General features: G+C 36.9%; 1 protein-coding gene across 6 annotated transcripts in view; it reads right to left on the bottom strand.

Moving 5' to 3' along the window:
• Nav3 (neuron navigator 3) overlaps window positions 1-18,533 on the bottom strand; it is a 709,344-nt gene that overhangs the window by 83,058 nt on the left and 607,753 nt on the right. For all 6 annotated transcript variants that reach the window (XM_041665541.1, XM_041665547.1, XM_041665565.1 and 3 more), the window contains 2 exons: window positions 1,706-1,838; window positions 696-963 (listed from right to left, as the gene is read on the bottom strand). In XM_041665541.1, the coding sequence (XP_041521475.1) occupies window positions 696-963; window positions 1,706-1,838 (401 nt within the window). The remainder of the gene's footprint in view (window positions 1-695; window positions 964-1,705; window positions 1,839-18,533) is intronic.

The raw sequence follows: 18,533 nt of genomic DNA, 5'->3' as shown, positions 1-18,533 counted from the left end.
ATATATATATATATATGTCTGTTGGTGGAAATGTAATGAGCTCGAGGAGATAAAGTGAAAATGTGATTTTCTTGTTTGTTGGTGTTTTTTATCTTACAACACTCCTGTTTCAGAAGGCTGTCACTTATTCCAATCAAGTTGACCACTAGACCAGTGGTTCTCAACCTTCCTAATGCTGCGACTCTTTAATACAGTCCCTTGTGTTGTGGTGACTCCCCAACCATAAAATGATTTTCATTTCTACTTCGTGACTGTAATTTTGCTACTGCTATGAATGACAGTGTAATAGACACTATTTATAAAATAAGGGGAGAGTCTTTCAGCTCTCAGATTTGCAGCAAAAAGTAGTGACGTCTGTGAAATCAATACTGAAAACATGGGCATTTGTAAAATCAATATTGAAAATATACATTAAAAAGTCAGGAAAAGTGAGTTATTGTTTATGCAGAACCAATACTTTACCTGTACACAATGTGACCGGATTGTAAAACAGCTCGTAACAACCCAATGTGACAAGTGTGTCCCCTATATGCGGACTGATCTGACCAAGTATGTGGATTATAGAATACAATTATTTAACTGTGTACAGAATAGCCTGATTATTAAAGGGAGAGTGAATACACGTGAACCCAGATGCAAAGCAGCACGATAGGTTAAAATTCTTCTGCAGCGCGGACCCTAAGTGACAAACTTACCAGGGGTCTTGAGTGCACTCGTGCCGGTTTTCTGCCTAGCTGGGGTTCCTCCCTGGGCAGACATGCCTCTCCTCCAGGAGCCTGTCTGAGACACAGACAGGCTGGCTTTTCCTGTCTTCTCTGGGTCTTCAGCCAGTCCAGAGGTAGCGCCCTTCCACTTGGTACCTCCATCACCGTGGCTGTCAAAATCTTCTTCGCTCTTCTTCAGATCCTCTGGACTATCCCAGGTTTCATCAGCTGTTGAACGTTTTTCTGCATCTGTTTTTAGCTATAAAAAAAAAAATTCCCATGGGGGAAAAACACCTATAAGACCTGAATCGGTAACTGGGACGCATTCTCAGATACATAGTAGGAAAAAAATAACGAAGCAGCGACTTCCACTCCTGAAACATGCCAAAACGATTCTATTTATAACTGTTTCCCTCATGTTTCATCAAATTCAGCCATATAATTTCCTCTCGTAGATATTAGAGAATGTCAGAATAAATAATGTTCAGAAAAGCCTAATTAAACTCTACAAAGGAAGGGATTTTTCTATGACAGACATGACAAGAAAATCCAAGACAAGATAGGATGCATTCAATGCTCTTTCTTGATTCACCGTTCACAAGGGAGCCTAGTAATTTGTTTTTGACATCATTAAAAAATTAGTCCAGAACAATCCAATGTTAGACTCTTTTTAAACTTGGCTTTTAAGTAAATCAGTATTAGAAGGGGAAAAGATATCAAGGTAGGTCTTTAAGGGTTAGAGGTCAGCAAATATGTCTAAGCTGTTTACAATCTTCAATAGAGGCTGGGGCTGGGCATTGCTATAGCTCTGAGGGGCGCAACTCTAGGGGACCTAAAATAAAAATACTTCAGATTCCAGTGTTGGTGAATCATTAGTATCTCTGCTTATTCAACTTGTGCAAATACTTCAGATTAAATAGTAAAACCACAGTTTAATAAAGTAATTTTGTTTGAGGAAGAAATTGATAGAATCACTGTGGGAGAGAGAAAATGGGTCTCACCTGAGTGTTCTTCCTGGAGGGGACAGTGATGTTGGAGTAAGAGCTGAGGGAGGATGCTGTGTTCAGGTCATCTGTGCTGATGTTATCAAGTGTGTCACTGAGACCGCTGCTCACTGAACTGCTATCATCCCAGCTAAAGATAGGGCACAAAACGGCAGTGAGCTGGTCACAGAACCAACAATGCAAACCACCCGTATTTCCATACAATGCTTTTGTATATCACAAAGACATTAAAAACACTTATTAGGAGAATTTGCTCACTATCCATTTTGGGAATATCATATTTAAAAGAACTGAACATCTACTCAATAATAGCCATATCTGGTATTTAGGAAGAACCAGAAGACATGGGTTCCAGGTGAACAACTGAAGTATGAATGGAAATTTTGAGAGAAGAGTAATACAAGAATACCTCATACCCACAAAAGCAACCTGGAATCAAAAAGTATCTAAGAATTAATTCTCTGTTCAAAAAATGTTTGCTTTAAGCCGGGCGGTGGTGGCACACGCCTTTAATCCCAGCACTCGGGAGGCAGAGGCAGGCGGATCTCTGTGAGTTTGAGGCCAGCCTGGTCTACAAGAGCTAGTTCCAGGACAGGAACCAAAAAGCTACAGAGAAACCCTGTCTCGAAAAATCCAGAAAAAAAAAAGTTTACTTTATTTAGTCAGGCATCTGAAAACCACTCCTCATGTTTCTATCTGAAAATTACAACCTTCAACCAGGCTGAAATATTGAAATCCACCCCAATTCCAAACAACATAAGATAGTCTCCTATCTGGTGCTCCTCCTGCTGTTGGCCTTTGCCACACAACTTCAGTGGCAGCATCTGAGTGAATGATCAAAAAGGTATATTTGGAGCCTAGAGAGATGTCTTAGCTGCTAAGTGCACTTGCTACTTTGCACAGGGCCCAGACTTAGTTCCCAGGACTAACCAAGAGAGGTGGCTGTGAGCTGCTGTGTGGGTGCTGGGAACTGAACTCTTGTTCTCCGGAAGAACATCAAGTAGCCTTAACCTCCGAGCCACTATATCAGCTCCATTATGAAAGTTTTGAGCAACATTTTGTTCAATATAGTTCTTTGTTAAGAAAACTTAAAGTAATACTCTTTGATGGTTAATGGAGTTATTTTTTTAATCTTAAACTTCCATGACATTTGACTTTCTTCTTTGATTTTGTAGATAACCAAATTCTCCATAGCCATGATGCAATTAATTCTGTTGATTGTCACACATTTAATTAAGTTGAGAAACCTTAATAGAAAATAGTTTTTAATGAAAGAATTATTAGCATAATTAGCTCTGAGTAATAGGTCTCAAAACTCATCAAATATTTTTTCCATCTTTCATTTTTAATTGCATTAAAATCTGAGGGTTTTTAACTATATTATGCATAAAGGGCACCTCTTTATTTTTGCCAAATTACACATCCATAATTCTGATGAATTTTTTTCCCTCACAATCTATAACAAATTCAAAATTATGGGATTTGTTACACACACAGTTTTTATTTACACATTGTATAGTTACTATCTTGAAACAATAGAAATAAAATCATTGAAACATTCACACACAAGTCTTCTCATGGACATGATCCTTTTTTTACTGGGTAGGAAGGCAGAGTTGTACTTACATATGTCTTATTACATTCTTGCCTTGGCCTCTTATTTTTGTCACTACTGTCAATCAACATACTACTCATCAAATTCATTCATCATTTTTCTAACTGAAAAACATTATAACAATCTGTGAAGGCCAAAGAGATTTATTTTGTCCATGTTTGTTTTTCATTATATCAGAGAAAAATATCTTGATTGTAAGAGGCACTCAATCAAAGCCAGCTTTTATAAATCAATCATTAATGGTTATTTTCTCATTTAATTCTCCATGCCGACAGTAATCACCTAAGTAGAATAATATATATTGCATTGGATGTCTGAAGACCCACATCTATTCGTGCCTTTAAGACACAGGTTTGATTTACTAAGCAGGTCTTGAACCATGCCCAGACTATATTTCCATTCTGAATTCTAAACGAAAGCTCAGACATAGTTGGCTCCATTTTTAAGCAATCCAGAAAGTTTGTAAAACTTGCAAATAACATTGGGAATTACATATAACTAAGCACAAATTCTGCAATCAATTTTTCATTAGTAAGCAACTGAGCCCTACATTTAAAATACTCATTCAAATTCTTGAGATCTATGAACAGTTGTCAAATCTCTAGGACAATATTCTCTATGTACTAAGAAACAGCCTGGTACTTCGATGATAATGGAGATGTACATTTATTTCACCAGTGTTGTCCTAGCAACATTTCTGTTGCTGTGATAAAAGACCCCGACAAAATGCAAACTGTCGGAAAAGGGTTTATTTTGCTCACCATTTCAAGTTTTACTGCATCACAGCGGAGAATGTAAGCAGGCAAGAGCTAGAAACATTTAGCTATATCACATCTACACTCAAGTGCGGAGAGAGAAATGAATGCCTGCACAATTAGTACTCGGATGACATTCTCCATTAAACAGTCTATGACCTAAACCCTAAGGAATGCTGCTGCCTAGAGTGGATTGGGTCTTCCCACCTCACTTAACACAACGGAGCCAAGAACCCACAGACAAACACACAGGTGAACTGAATGTAGACCATCCTTCATTGACATTCTCCTTCTGGGTGATTCCACAGTGTGTCAAGATGACACAAAAAATTAGCCTCTTCAAGTATTTATTACAATATTGGAATTTTTCAAGCATTGTTGAATTAGCTGACAGAAATAAAATTTCAGTCTAAGTACTAGAAGATGCAGGCTCCTCAAGTGTCAGAGAATGTCAGGATTCTCATGAGATAGTAGATGAAGAAAAACAATTATTTTCTCTCCAACCTAAAGGAGGCAAATGGCATAGAATACAATGTAGTGACTATTTTAAAGATTTTACTGAATATTTCTTAAATATGAAATAATTGCTTAATAAAAAGGAAAAATGTAATCCTCATGAGATTATTTTGTAAAAGTTTCTGGATATTTCATCCTGAAATAAAGGGGAAATTGGATAATATTTACACAGCAGAATGGAGTCACTAAAAATCCTTTCATATTTTAGGATGTATTTTTCTGTACAATTATTAAAATAATGGGATGCATTTTACTTTCACAGTATGTTCTAGATGCGATGACCTTTGCCATGTTAAAATGTTGAGAACTGTCTAGGCTGTGAATTCTAGAGCCAAACTATTAAGTCCCTGACACTGGTCCTCACAGCTATGTGAACATGCAACTACTTCTTTTATTATACAGATTTGTATGTAAACACAATTCAATCCATGCCAGCTTTGGATATTTAGCCACTGAACAGTAAATTCATTATTACTTTAGGGTCATTGATAGAAAACAACATAGAGTTATTTCAAGACAGATTAGTTGAGCATTTTATTTATTTATTATTTATCTATTTATTTATTCACTGTAAATAGAGAAATAAGCCATCAGCGGAGATTTCAAAGTGGGAAAACTCCAAATTGATATATTAATATCTAAATTTTAGATTAAATAGATAATCTCTCAATTAATAACCTTTATATGGCTTTATTATAGTTTAAACAAATTTCCTTATACCCACCCATGTATCATATTGCCACTGCATATTATCTGAATAATTTGGTTTACAATAGAACTGAACCAGCATTTCTTCATGAATCCTTCCATACCTTCCCAAAATTCATTAATTGTCCACGTCTCTATTTGCCTCTATTCAGCCTCTAATCTCCGGAGACATTCTGCAAAAAGCTGTTCCAGTCACAGCGTTATAGCCAAGTGCAAAATCAGATCCCTTTTCTCAGCCACAGAGCCCAACCTAACTTTGACTCGGTCTAGTTCCTTAATGTTTATAGACTAAATCAGAAAATTCTCCAGTCTCGTGATGTTACAACTCACAGCCATCATATGTGATTACTAGCCTCTGATCCTCAAATGAATTTCCTTTTATGAATTATCATAAGAAAAAGGTGAAATGGGAACAGAACTCAGCGAGGTCGGGGATGAGTAAGTTTGGATTTAAAAAAACCTGTTTACTTAAAGGAATCTCATTGAAAGAATAAGTGGGTAGACAGCTGAGAAGTAAAGCCTTCTGGGAGCGAAGAGTGAGAAAAGATAAACGTGCACAAATGGAATCCCAAAAATACCCAGACCCAAGAGACATATGGGACTAGAGTGGTGGGTGCGGGAAGAGTACAATTGTTCAGGGAGAGAGCAATCCGAATTCTCTGCTGGAGTCTGTGCTTAGTGGGGAGACAGAGCTTGCAACCAGGACAATGGAAATCAAAGTATTTTCAGCAATGAAATAAAGTGTGTGTGTGTGTGTGTCTGTGTGTGTGATAAGTGTTTATGTGTGGCTGCACTTTAATACATATGTGTACACATGTGAAGACCAGAAGTCAACATTAGGCGTCTTTCTCAATATCTCTTCAGTTTACCCTTTGAGTAGAGGCTCTTATAGTATATGGAGCTTACTGATTCAGAAAGACTAGTAAACAACCCTCCAGGGTTCTCCTGTCTCTGTTCCCCAGCACTGGGATTACAGGTACATGCTCCTCCATCTGCCCTTTTGCAGGGTAAGGGAGATCAGACTCTGGTTCTTACGACTGGAAGGCAAACACTTTAATAACACTTCCCTTCCTGAAGGTGAATATGATAGATATATTAGAAATAAGGCACTTAAGGAAGCAGATGAGTTGACATTTCAATGTTTGTAAAGAAAAAAAATATACATGCAAATAAAACGAAGAAAAGAGTTGCAAAAATCATTCTGAAGAAAACACCAGCCCTCCCTTAGGCTGAATGAAGGAACTGACCTGGGGACTCAGCTACCTCCTTCAGACTGAATGGTGTCCCAGCACAGCTGCTCTGATCACAGGGAGAAGCTGTCCATGCTAAACTAAGTCATGATCCTGAGGAGTTCAGATGAAGCAACTCAAGTTAACACAGATGGGCAAAGACGTCTACTGGGCAGAGGCCTCTTCCCTGACCTTTTCTCACTGAGGCAGTGTCTCTCCCTTCAATCCTGGAAATCCACTTCACCCTCCTAACACAAAAGGCATGGCCCCATCACAGTCATGCTATAGCCACTGTCATTAGCACTAGAGATGCCAACATCCCCAATCACTCTAAGGCTTGTATTGAAAATGCTTTAAGACATTTTCAACACATCTTGTACCTGAATGTGAACCAACTTGAGGGTACACCCATTCTTCTCATTCCAAATAAGTTAAAATCCCTATATATCAGAGGAAAGAGCATAGGGGCATTCTATTATGGCACTTACACACAAAGATAAGCCTTCAGAGAATTTATTTTGTTGATCTGAAATGCCAATGGCAAATTGAAAAGAAAAGCTCTGTAAAGTGGCTGCAGGTAGTTCAATTAAAAAAAAAAAAAGAAAAAAGAAAACACCAGAAGGTTTGCTGATACTTGGAATGTGGGCAAGAGAAAAGACTTGTACGAGCCAGAGAGGAAGACTTCTGGAACAGTAAGAAAAGAACTCATGAAGAGTATTCAAAACACAACCCTGAAGAATACTGTGTTTGAACTTGCATCATCTCCTTCCATGTCAAAAGATGCTGGTCTGTTTATTTCTTTGTAGCTAAGATGATAATCTTTAATAAACTGACAATCCATATAAAAAGGTTAAAAATCTTCACGATTATAATTTTAGTGTGATATAAAATTGAGTTTAATCTATGAAATGTTAGGGGATTACTATTAATAGGATGTAGATTTGGAAGCAGACAGCAATCCATCAGGTACGCACTGGCCTTCTCATTTCCTCTTCTGTTCTTGAGAAAACAAATAATGAAGACTTACATTTGTTCTCTTGGAGCATCAGATAAGGATAGATAAAGAACAAAATGAAAAGCTCTCGTTCTTTATCAAAGAAAGCCCCAGGTAATCTCTGTCAAATTTAATAAATAATGTTGGTTTAAAATGAATTTATGCAGTCAGGCAGAATTTTATATTTTAATAATATTTGAGGCAGAGAAGAAAAATAACTATTTTTTATCATGTGGGCTGAAATCACAAGAGCAATAAAATAATGCCATTAAAAATTCATTCAAACACATTACTAGAATAATGCCCATAATAGTTTTGAAAGTTTATTTTATTGCTCATTTTTATAATAGTGCTGTATGAATGAAAAAAATATCATATTTCTGATAAGTAGAGAAATTATGGCAAACACATATACATTAAAATTATAAAAATGAAGATTGCAACCTGTTTATATGGATTTAAGAATTCAAAAAGACGACTAGTATATATTTTATATCATATATGATTTAAAAGCCAATAAAGACCTATAATGTCTAATTTGCATTGTCTACTTGGCTGCCTTTGGAATCACTCCAAGGCACATCTCACAGTGTAACTCTGAGGAAGTTTCCAGAGAGGTTAAACTGAAGAGAGAAGACTCATTTCTGCTATGGGCTGGGGTCTTGGGTTCACAGATAAAGGACAATGGGTTTAGCACTGCCTTCTCTGCTTCTTGTCCACAGCAGCAATGTGGCCAGCCTTCTTCTCCTTCTCCACCATAGTGAATGGACAAAATAACATCTTTCCTCCTCATGCTGCTTTCATTCCGTATTTTATCAGAACAAACAGAATAATAACGAATACAGTACTTACTATTGACAACTGGCCAGAAATACATAACCATAACAGAGTTAATCATCTGTAATCTGCCTAGAAGTAGTCAATCTAAATATTTTAACCATTTCTGAATCTTTCTGGATGTTACACATATAGGTAGACATTTTCCTTCTTATAATAATGCTTTATGTGTATGCATTATGCATTCACTTTGTGCAATATTATCAGGATTTTAAATTTCAAGGCTGTCTAAATCATTACATATGTGTGCAATGACTATAAAATCATCTTATATAAAATATATATTTACTAATAATCTATAGTAACCTATAAAAAGTTTATCATTTTCTATCAATCATAAATAAAACTTTAAGGAGTATTACAGATTTATGTAGTATTAATCTTAATTGTGGTTATATAACATAGAAGGGTGTCCTTAAATGTTCTAAAATGTTTGAGATTGAAAAGAGTTGAGAATAACAGTTACATTTATCAAAAATTAGTTAAGTTGAATTTTCATTAATTTTATCACCTATTCTCCTTTAACTTTCTTTTATGTTTTTTTTGCAAAAGTATTAGATAATCCATTTGTATTATATTATTATAACTCTCCTTTGTTCTTGAGGAATTCTTAGATTTGTGCAATGAAATATGATCGTATCCTCCATTTTCTTTCTGTGACTTTTCCCATTTTTCCTTTAACATGTTCCCCTCTCAACTTTATTTCTTCTTTTTTGATAACCCACTAAGTCTAACTGATTGTAGTTAAGCTTTATATGTTCAACATTTAAACTATTTTCACAATATATTACTTTTATTAATGTCATTTTAGTAAATTTTATAAGATGTTGGTTTTTTTTTTACCTTATAAATAGTTCATGATCCTAGAGAAGCTAAGTATAATAAGATAAACCCCCAAAAAACCATATATAGACCCACCTGGGAACTGGAAACAGACATAATTTCCTAACAAAATTAGGGGCATGAGGGTAGGAGGAGAAGGGAGGGTAGAAGGGGAAGAGGAAAAGAGAAGAGGAGAGTTGAGGAGAATTTGAGGGAATGGGATAGTTGAGATGGAGGAAGGACAGAGATGAGAGCAAGAAAAGAAATATCTTGATTGAGGGAGCCATTATAGGGTTAGCAGAAACGTTGCTCTAGAGAAATTCCCCGGAATCCACAAGGATGACCCCAGCTAAGATCCTAAGCAATAGAGGAGAGTAGACCTGATCTTGACTTGCCCTGTAGTCAGACTGAGGATTATCACCATAGAACCTTCATCCAGCAACTGATGGAAACAGAGGCATAGACTCATGTCAGAGCACTGGACTCAGCTCCCAAAGTCCAGTTGAAGAGTGGAAGGAATGAGACTATGAGCAAATAGGTCAAGATCATGATGGGTTCACCCACTGAAACAGTTTACCTGAGCTAATGGGCGCTTACCTACTCCAGGAGGACTGAGAAGGAACAAGCATAGGACCAAACTAGTCCTTCTGAATGGAGTTGACAGACTCACGGGTTGGGACAGTCTGAGGGGCCACTGGCAGTGGCACCAGGATTTATACCTACTGCATGTACTGGCTTTTGGGGAGCCTAATCTCTTTGGATGTATACCTCGCTCAGCCTAGATATAGTAGGGAGGGCCTTGGACCTTCCCCAAAGCAATGTGCCTTACTCTCTCTGAGGACTGGATGGCGGTGGGGTGGGAGGGTGTTTGGAGGAAATGGGAGGAGGGGAAGGAGTGGGAACGTGGATTGGTACTTTTTTTAAAAAACAAAAAATTAAATAAATTAAAAAAAATAAAAATAATATTTTCTTAAAGTTCTGCACAAATATTTTGATTTCTATGATTTTTCATTAATTTTCTCTTGTTAAAAGAAACATTTTTAAATTTTATGTGTGTGAGTATTTGCCTGCCTACATGCATACAGTACCTGCGGACCCAGAGACGGCATCAAATCCCTTGAGACTGCAATTAGAGACTTGATTCTCTCTCTCTCTCTCTCTCTCTCTCTCTCTCTGTCTCTGTCTCTGTCTCTGTCTCTGTCTCTCTCTCTCTCTCTCTCTCTGTGTGTGTGTGTGTGTGTGTGTGTGTGTGTGTGTGTGTGTTAGGAACTCATTATCTGTAGGAACTCCAAGTGTCCTTGACCATGAAGCCATCTATAAAATATTCCCTTTTATCTCTTAGAGGAAAGCATTTAGTGACACCCACTTTTTCCTGTTTATTATTATGGTGTACTTACACAGTTTCAGCATGTGATATATGGACACTCTACATATTATCACATGTATTCCTCTCATGGCATCTTTTCAATTTTATTGTGGTAATATGCTGTTATAAATATGACATAGATGGCTGTATCTATAAACTGCAGATTACCACTTTAAAATGAATTTGTGTTTAAATTTAAATAAGTGTGCATTATTAGAAGATTCAGAATTTTAGATGTTCTATTATTTTAAACAACGATTACCATATTTATTCATTAGACCATCAAACATTTATCAAATGACATGCACAGAAAATATAGAAATAAGATGTTATAGGGACCCGACATTGACCTTAACTTTGATAACATATAATTCTCACTTTTGGGAATTCACAGATTGGTTTTTGGACAGCAGAACATTCGTTACTAGCTCTCTATTTAATCACAATCATAGCTATTAGGCCTTAGCTAAATTGTCTCCCTTCTCAAAATCCCCCTTTCTCATTTGAAATATTCTTGGCATTAGCTATCTGTTTCAGAATAATAGAAGTGCCCAAATGACTATAATTTCAAGGCTGAGTGAAAAAAAGAAAACATTGTATAGAAAAGAGGAGCTTAGGCAATGCTCACCAAGTTGGCTACAAATCCATGAGCAGGATTTGAAACACAACTCCATTTATTTCCTGCTTGCTTAAAGGAGTATGCATTCAGGCAAAAGCACAATGACACACTTTTACTTTATGTAGACAAATATTTTTAACAATGAAGAAATATTTTTGCTATAATATAGCAAAATATATATCATATAAAACTGCTATAATAAAAATCTATTTTTCCTTTTGAAAAATCAGAACATTGCTTCAATAAGAAGATTCCTTTGAAAAGGTGGAAGGAAGGAACAAAGGGAGCAAGGGAGGGAGGGAGAGAGGGAGGGAGGGAGGGAGGGAGGGAGGGAGGGAGGGAAGGAAAAATGGCACTCGAGTGAGCATCTTCAGAGGTCTTCAGAGGTGAAAGACAGTTCAGCATTAGGGAGCTATTTGCCCAGAAATCAGCTTCCCCTGCCCATGAAGGACAACAGATGGCAGCAGTGACAAGGAAAACTTGCAGCAGATTCTTCCTGGCACACTTACAAAACATCTATGTTTCTTTAGCACAAAGAACTAACTGTCCTTTCCTCATACTGTGCAATGACTTTAGGATACAGGATAAAATAGGAGAATGACCCTTAAAATATCTTAACAGATCGAAAGGATTAAACTGCAAAACTGGGCTGAGGTGGTGACATGGCCCTAGCTGGGCTGGTCTCAGCTTTCAGACAATTAACAGACAGGGTCCTTATTGTTGGTATGTCACATGAACTACGTTAAGATCTCATACAAAGCCAGCCACCTGCTTTGGGCCACTGCCTGTCTTTTGGCACGATGGTCACTATTTCTGACTGTATCTAGTAACTCAATTTTTTTTTTTTTTGCTCCTTCTCTTGCACAGAGGCTATCTGTGCAAGGATTGTCCTTGTTCATCTGGACGATCTCATCCTTTCATCAGATACATCAGACTCAGAGCTCTCACACAGAGATGCGGGTCAAACAGACGCAGGCAAGTGAGGGGGTCACTGAGTCTGCACACTGCCAGAGGCTGTGGATTTAAGGAGCGGCCAGTCCTCCGAACATTAACACGTGAGATGAGATACTGAGTGGCAACAAAATCCTCTGACAAATGTAGCCGCTCTTCTTAAGCAGAGGGGGTCACATCGTGAGAGGAGAGTTCCACAGGGTTTTACAATAGAAAGCAGAAAGGCCTATGAGGAAGAAACAATTGTAAAGGATGTGAAGTAAAATGTTTACATCGATAAGCCTGCAGGAACTCGCATCACGGGTGAAGGTACTTCTGATGAGGGGACTCTGTGGATTAATCTGAGTGGACCCCTTCTTTCCCAATTACTACCTCCATGTTTACTGCACCCATTAGAGACACTGAAGACTCAGGTGGGTAAAAGTCAAAATAACTGAATCAAGAAATTAATGATATCAATAAGTGTTATCCCAACCTGTGTCATCTCTTCTAAATTTACTTACTTACATGTATAGTATTAACCAATGAGGCTAGTACCTCAGCATACAGTTAACCTTCTAAGTCAGGGGTTTCTGCACATATGCATGAAATTAGTCACAGACTGAAGATACCTTGGGAAAATGCATTTCTGGCAAACATGCCCAGAATTTTTCCTTGCCATTATTACCTAAACAACAGAACATGACAATTATTCACACAGAGTTTACATGATTTTAGATGCAAGAATATAAATATGACTTAAAGTATATGAAAAGAGCCGGGCGGTGGTGGCGCAAGCCTTTAATCCCAGCACTTGGGAGGCAGAGACAGGAGGATCTCTGTGAGTTCGAGGCCAGCCTGGTCTAGAAGAGCTAGTTCCAGGACAGGAACCAAAAGCCACGGAGAAACCCTGTCTCGAAAAATCCAAAAAATAAAAAATAAATAAAGTATATGAAAAGATACACAGAGAATACGTGAAAATACACCACTTTTATCCAAACTACTGGGCAATGGAACCACCCCTAGCAGATAATGAATAATGATTACAGAAGTGTCATTTAGATTTCAGATGTGTACTCATGACTGGCGTGTAAACCTGCATATCCAGTATATCCTGTGTCCTGCTGTGGATCCCCATCCCTAAGACAAAAACTCATCTTTCTTCGACAAACATAATATCAACCTTCATTGAGCTGGCACCAAGTATAACTGATCTGTGTTCTTTGCATCTGTATTCCCAGGAATCTTGACATTTCTCAGTAAACTGTAGCTGTCATATCCTAATTAGTCCCCGAGCCTCTGACCTGGGTTTCTAATGCATCTTTCAAAGACCCAGAATGAATTCTGAAAATCATAGCCTGGGATGAAGACTTCAAAGTCTGCTCATCGGTGACTTGGCCTACTTCTCTACAGTTCCCAACACAGTGCCACAATGGTTCCATTTCAATCTCTCAGTTGTCCTTTTAATTTTATGGATCTGTATTTTCCTGACTTTCTGCACATATACATCTCCTGAATCTTACAGGTCCCCAGCTAAATAACTTTGCTTTAAAATCTTTCAAGCACACAATTCTCTTAAATGACATTTCTTGGTAGTTTGTGAGTCTACAGTCCAAGTACTTATAATCCCCATTAGAGTGATACATTTCTCATTACTCTGATTAATTTATCCAACTTTCAGTTATACATATCCTACTTACAAGTAGTTATGGATAGATTTATTATTACATACATACATACATATATAATTTTGTAAATATATTAAAATTCAAGTAAATTTAAAAAATATATTTATATAAAATTAGAAGATTTAACTCTTAAATAGTAATAACATTCCAACTCTCAGAATTAAGTGCAGTGTCTTTATTGGAGAGTTTAAAAGAGGTCATCATAATTTGTTAATGTTTTCTATGATACATACTAATACAGAAAAGGGTTATAGGTTGAATAAAACTCAAGGGAGACAGAAGATAAATATTTTGTGTTTTTAAGTAAGTCTTTCCTATACTCGTCCTTCCTTTTCAGTCTTTATTGCATAACAATGTTCAAGCCCTTTTGAAAAATTGTAGTTTCTCAATACAGCCCTGTATGAAGTTACTAGCTAATATTTAGAAGCTAAAATCTGAGAAAAGAATACATCTTTAAACAGTAAGCTAATGTTTATCACACAGTGCAAAAAGCCAGGGACAACTGAAAGCTAAAATTCTCACAAATAGCCTCTTTACACACACACATGCACACACACACACACACACAGAGAGAGAGAGAGAGAGAGAGAGAGAGAGAGAGAGAGAGAGAGAGACTCACACACACTCACTCACTCACTTTGGGGTATAGATGTTCAATTACAAAGGAAGAAGGAAATGCCAACATGAACTCCCCTCTGCTTTGCTCAGACTTACTCAGGTCTTCTCTTGCTCCTTCCTCTCTCTTGCTGTCATTTTTTAAAAAATTGAGCTTGAGATTGAAGGAGGTATAAATAGTCATATCCATTAATTAAAATATCTGCATATGGTATTTGTATAAGTTATAATGCATTCTTATATATTGGGCCATAGTACTATATTGATACAGCAAATATATTGCCTGAAACATCAGCTGTGTTACCAAGGTAGCATGTATTTTTAATAGCATTATGTATGAACAATTATGCTAAACATCATTTACTTCTTATTTATAATCTGATAATTAAAGTTACCTTTACTTTTATTCAATGTTATCATATTCTTCAGATTTTCTTTCTGAATAAGTAAATAATATATATTTATAATTATATATTTAAAATAGTATAATTATGACCTCAAAAGTTTAAATGATCCAGAATGTTCATAATATAATAATATAAGTGCTAATATTATTGTTAATCACAATGCATAATTTTTGCTTTAGGAAATTATTTTTATCTCCTTAACATATTACACCATTAAATTCAGTGGATCATTTCAGTTATCAATCAACAGCCCATTTTTTATAACTTGGATATAAAGGTATACCTCAGGCATTTGAAATACATGTTTCCCAGATTGCATTTGGTGTGAAGAACATAGGATTTTGCAGTTATAAACTGACAGCAAGGGCTCCATTGTCAAGGGCAATATTTAAACAGCCGATTGAATGTAGAGAGGTTGAGCTGGTGCCTTCAAGGAGCCTTCACCCCTTGGTTCTAGACTCTTTGTTATGGAAAGGTACTCTTCAGGCTACTAAAAACACACACACAAAAAAACAAAAACAAAACAACAACAACAACAACAACAACAAAACCTGGGCAGCTAAAACCCTGCCCTCACGGTGCCAAGTAGCAGCCCCTTCCCTGGGGGCTTATTCCAGACTGCTCTTGAGAAACCCCACCATAGGTAATTCCTCCCTAAAAGATGCCTGGGACCACACCTACTGGCTACTTGAGATAGGCCTGTAGATCTACCACTTGTGCCCTTGTGTTCTGTTCCCTGCCTTCCTAAGGGTCACCCAGGAATGCTCTGCTTTGCATTGCCCTGTTTATTAAAGATGGATTTATTAATTTGGTCTGATTCAGCTTATTGTATTGGCAGCAGAGGAATCCAGCAATTGGGGATCCAATACTTAACAATAAGGAAGAAATAAATTTTACATTTAATTATATTCTCCGAGGGTTTGATTTCTGATTAATTCTGTGTTAGGATTTGCTTTACTTTGACGGCCGGTGTCCCTTTGTAAAACCAAAGCGGATTGCCTGGCCTCTGATCCTGCGTTTATTTCATCACACCAGCAAATCTTACGTCATTATCAATGTGTTTACTTCCAAAAGTTCCAACTTTTGACTCATAGGATAATTTTGATCATAAGGTATCACATGAGATCCCAGGGCATTTTTAATTCCTTTACTCTGCAGTTGGTTAGTTGGATTTGTTCTGTTTCCAAGGTCCTTTATTAGTTCATGATTACATAAGGGTAGATAAAAATTATCTTTTATCCTCAAAAAGCATAAAAAGGCAGATGGTTAAATAACTGTAGCTGAAACTTGTTATTTTAGTTCTTTGAAACCCAAATAATAGAAAAGTAAAAATACATAATGTAAAGGCTATATTCAAAGTTACTTGTGCCTATAATAATCAATCACAAGTGGTATTATAGGCATGAGAAATTTTATTTCAGCAATTCACAATCATTGTTTATCATTATATCATTCTTATTTCACTTGTTCATTTAGACTCCAGGGATTTTTCTAGGTCTGTAATGGGCATATAAAGATCAACTGAAGAAAAAAAAAATGTCCTTGTCTTAGTTAGAGTTTCTATTGCTGTGAAGAGACAGCATGACCATGGCAACTAGTATAAAGTAAGACATTTAAATGGGATGGCTCCCTTACTGTTTCAATGGTTCAGTCCATTCTCATCATGGCAAAAAGCATGGTGGTGTAGAAGCAGATGTGGTGCTGGAGCTGAGAGTGCTACAGCTTGCAGGCACCAGGAAGTCAACTGAATGTCACACTGAGGGAAGCTTGAGCAAAAGAGACCTCAAAGCCCACCCTCACAGAGAAACACTTCCGACAACAAAGTCACATCTCCTAATAGTGCCACTCCCTTTGGGGGTTACTTTCTTTCAAACCACCACAGGACTCCTTCAGGATCTGATAAATGGAAATTGTCATAGAAAGTAGACAGTTTTGCCAGAGAAATTAGCCAACCAACTAGGTAACAGCTCTTGAGCCAAGAATATACCTTACTATATGCTTTGTAACAGTAAATGCATGGGCAAATGCATACATATGCACTCACACATACACACACACACACACACACACACACAAGAGACAGAGACAGAGAGACAGAGAGTGAGGGTTGTCGATATAACTTGTGAAGTCACAATTGATTATTGGTTCACAATAGAATAAATTCATCAGTGAAATCTAACTTGGTGACATTTAAAACACAAAACTAACAACACTCATCATGACTGTATTTTAGCATGGTAGGAACCAACAATACCTCTTCAAGGAATCTATTGTGATTATACTATGAAGTCAAACTTAAGAATACAGAAACAAAGTTCTGTTATTGCTACATTTAACTGAGTTTTTAAAACTTTATAAGCAAAGTCAGGGGATAATACGGGGCTAGATAGAAATGGGCCAAGCAGTGTTTAAATGAATACAGTTTGTGTGTTGTTATTTTGGGCATAAGCTAGCCAGGCGGCCGGATGCTGGGGACGCAGCCACGCCGCTCTTATTACTACAATGATCTTCACTACCTCAACCACATATATTAAGTAGACTCTCTGGATGTCAATTGTATAAAGAGTGGCATCTCACACAGGAGTTTTGAAACAAACTACACAGACCTCCAGGAAATGAAATTCTTTTCTAAAATATTTATTGAGTAAAACCCTAAAATTTGTATCAGTTTGGACATATTCACACATAGTATAAAAACAGATCTAACACTCGGAAAAATGCCACATATCTTTTACTTTATTTCTCGAGTTTGGAAGAGAAAGGATAGATCCCATCAAAAGACTGCTAGGAAATGTTCACATCTTTTTGACTTTTATCTCTGTTGTCAGTGAGTGTTAGAAATATGAAAGCAACTATTATAGTTGCCTTTAAAAATTGCCTCAGAAAGAGGTCATAAGGACAGTTGTATGATGTTCCAGTACAGTCATTTTTATAGTGTAAGAATTTTGAAAATATGTGTGCTGGCTATTTTAAACCTAACCTATAAAAATGCCCAGAAGTTATTCTGTTATCGAGCTAAGAATATGTCAACAAACTTTCACTCTATTACGTTACACACTTCGATCAAAGAAGAAATATGTGACAGAAATAATTTGAGAAAGGATTTAGTTTGGTTCATGTCCTCAAACGTAATCTGTTCACCAACGGCATAGGGGACATGACAGAGAATAGTCTTTCATAATATGGTGACCAGCTAACAGGAAAGGGAGATAAATAAGAAGGGACCAAAGCAAAACAAAGTCGCCAAAAATACACTTTGAGTGATCTACATTCTCCAATGAGGATTCATCTTTCATACTTTTCTTCATCTCATATGTCATGTTAGGGACCCATCAGGAGGTTAAGGGATGGCTTGGGTCAGATTCACCAAGATCCAATATAGCTTCCCCCAAACATACCAGTCAGCGACTACACATCTAAAGCATTTCATACGCAAACCACGACAGGCACCACGAACATGGGACAATATTCCCCAAAGCTCATCAGGATTTATGTTAATATGACAATGTGGAATGATTTATAGTCAAATGTCTATTGCAAACTCTAAGACCCATCTTCAAGTAATGTGGCTTACCTCAGATTACCCAGGATATAGTATGCATTTCTCATGATTTCTGAATTTTACATCACCTAAATGATAGCTTGTAGGTTAATTTGCAGCACTAGCATCAAAGAATTACCTTTTGAAGAGTATTTTCAATTTGAATTTAATTTCGCACACATA

This window comes from Microtus oregoni, unplaced genomic scaffold (assembly GCF_018167655.1).
Source record: "Microtus oregoni isolate MIOR12 unplaced genomic scaffold, Mior012 000001F_ref0000356, whole genome shotgun sequence".
Classification (NCBI taxonomy): domain Eukaryota; kingdom Metazoa; phylum Chordata; class Mammalia; order Rodentia; family Cricetidae; genus Microtus; species Microtus oregoni.
This window is presented reverse-complemented; position numbering and strand designations above follow the sequence as displayed.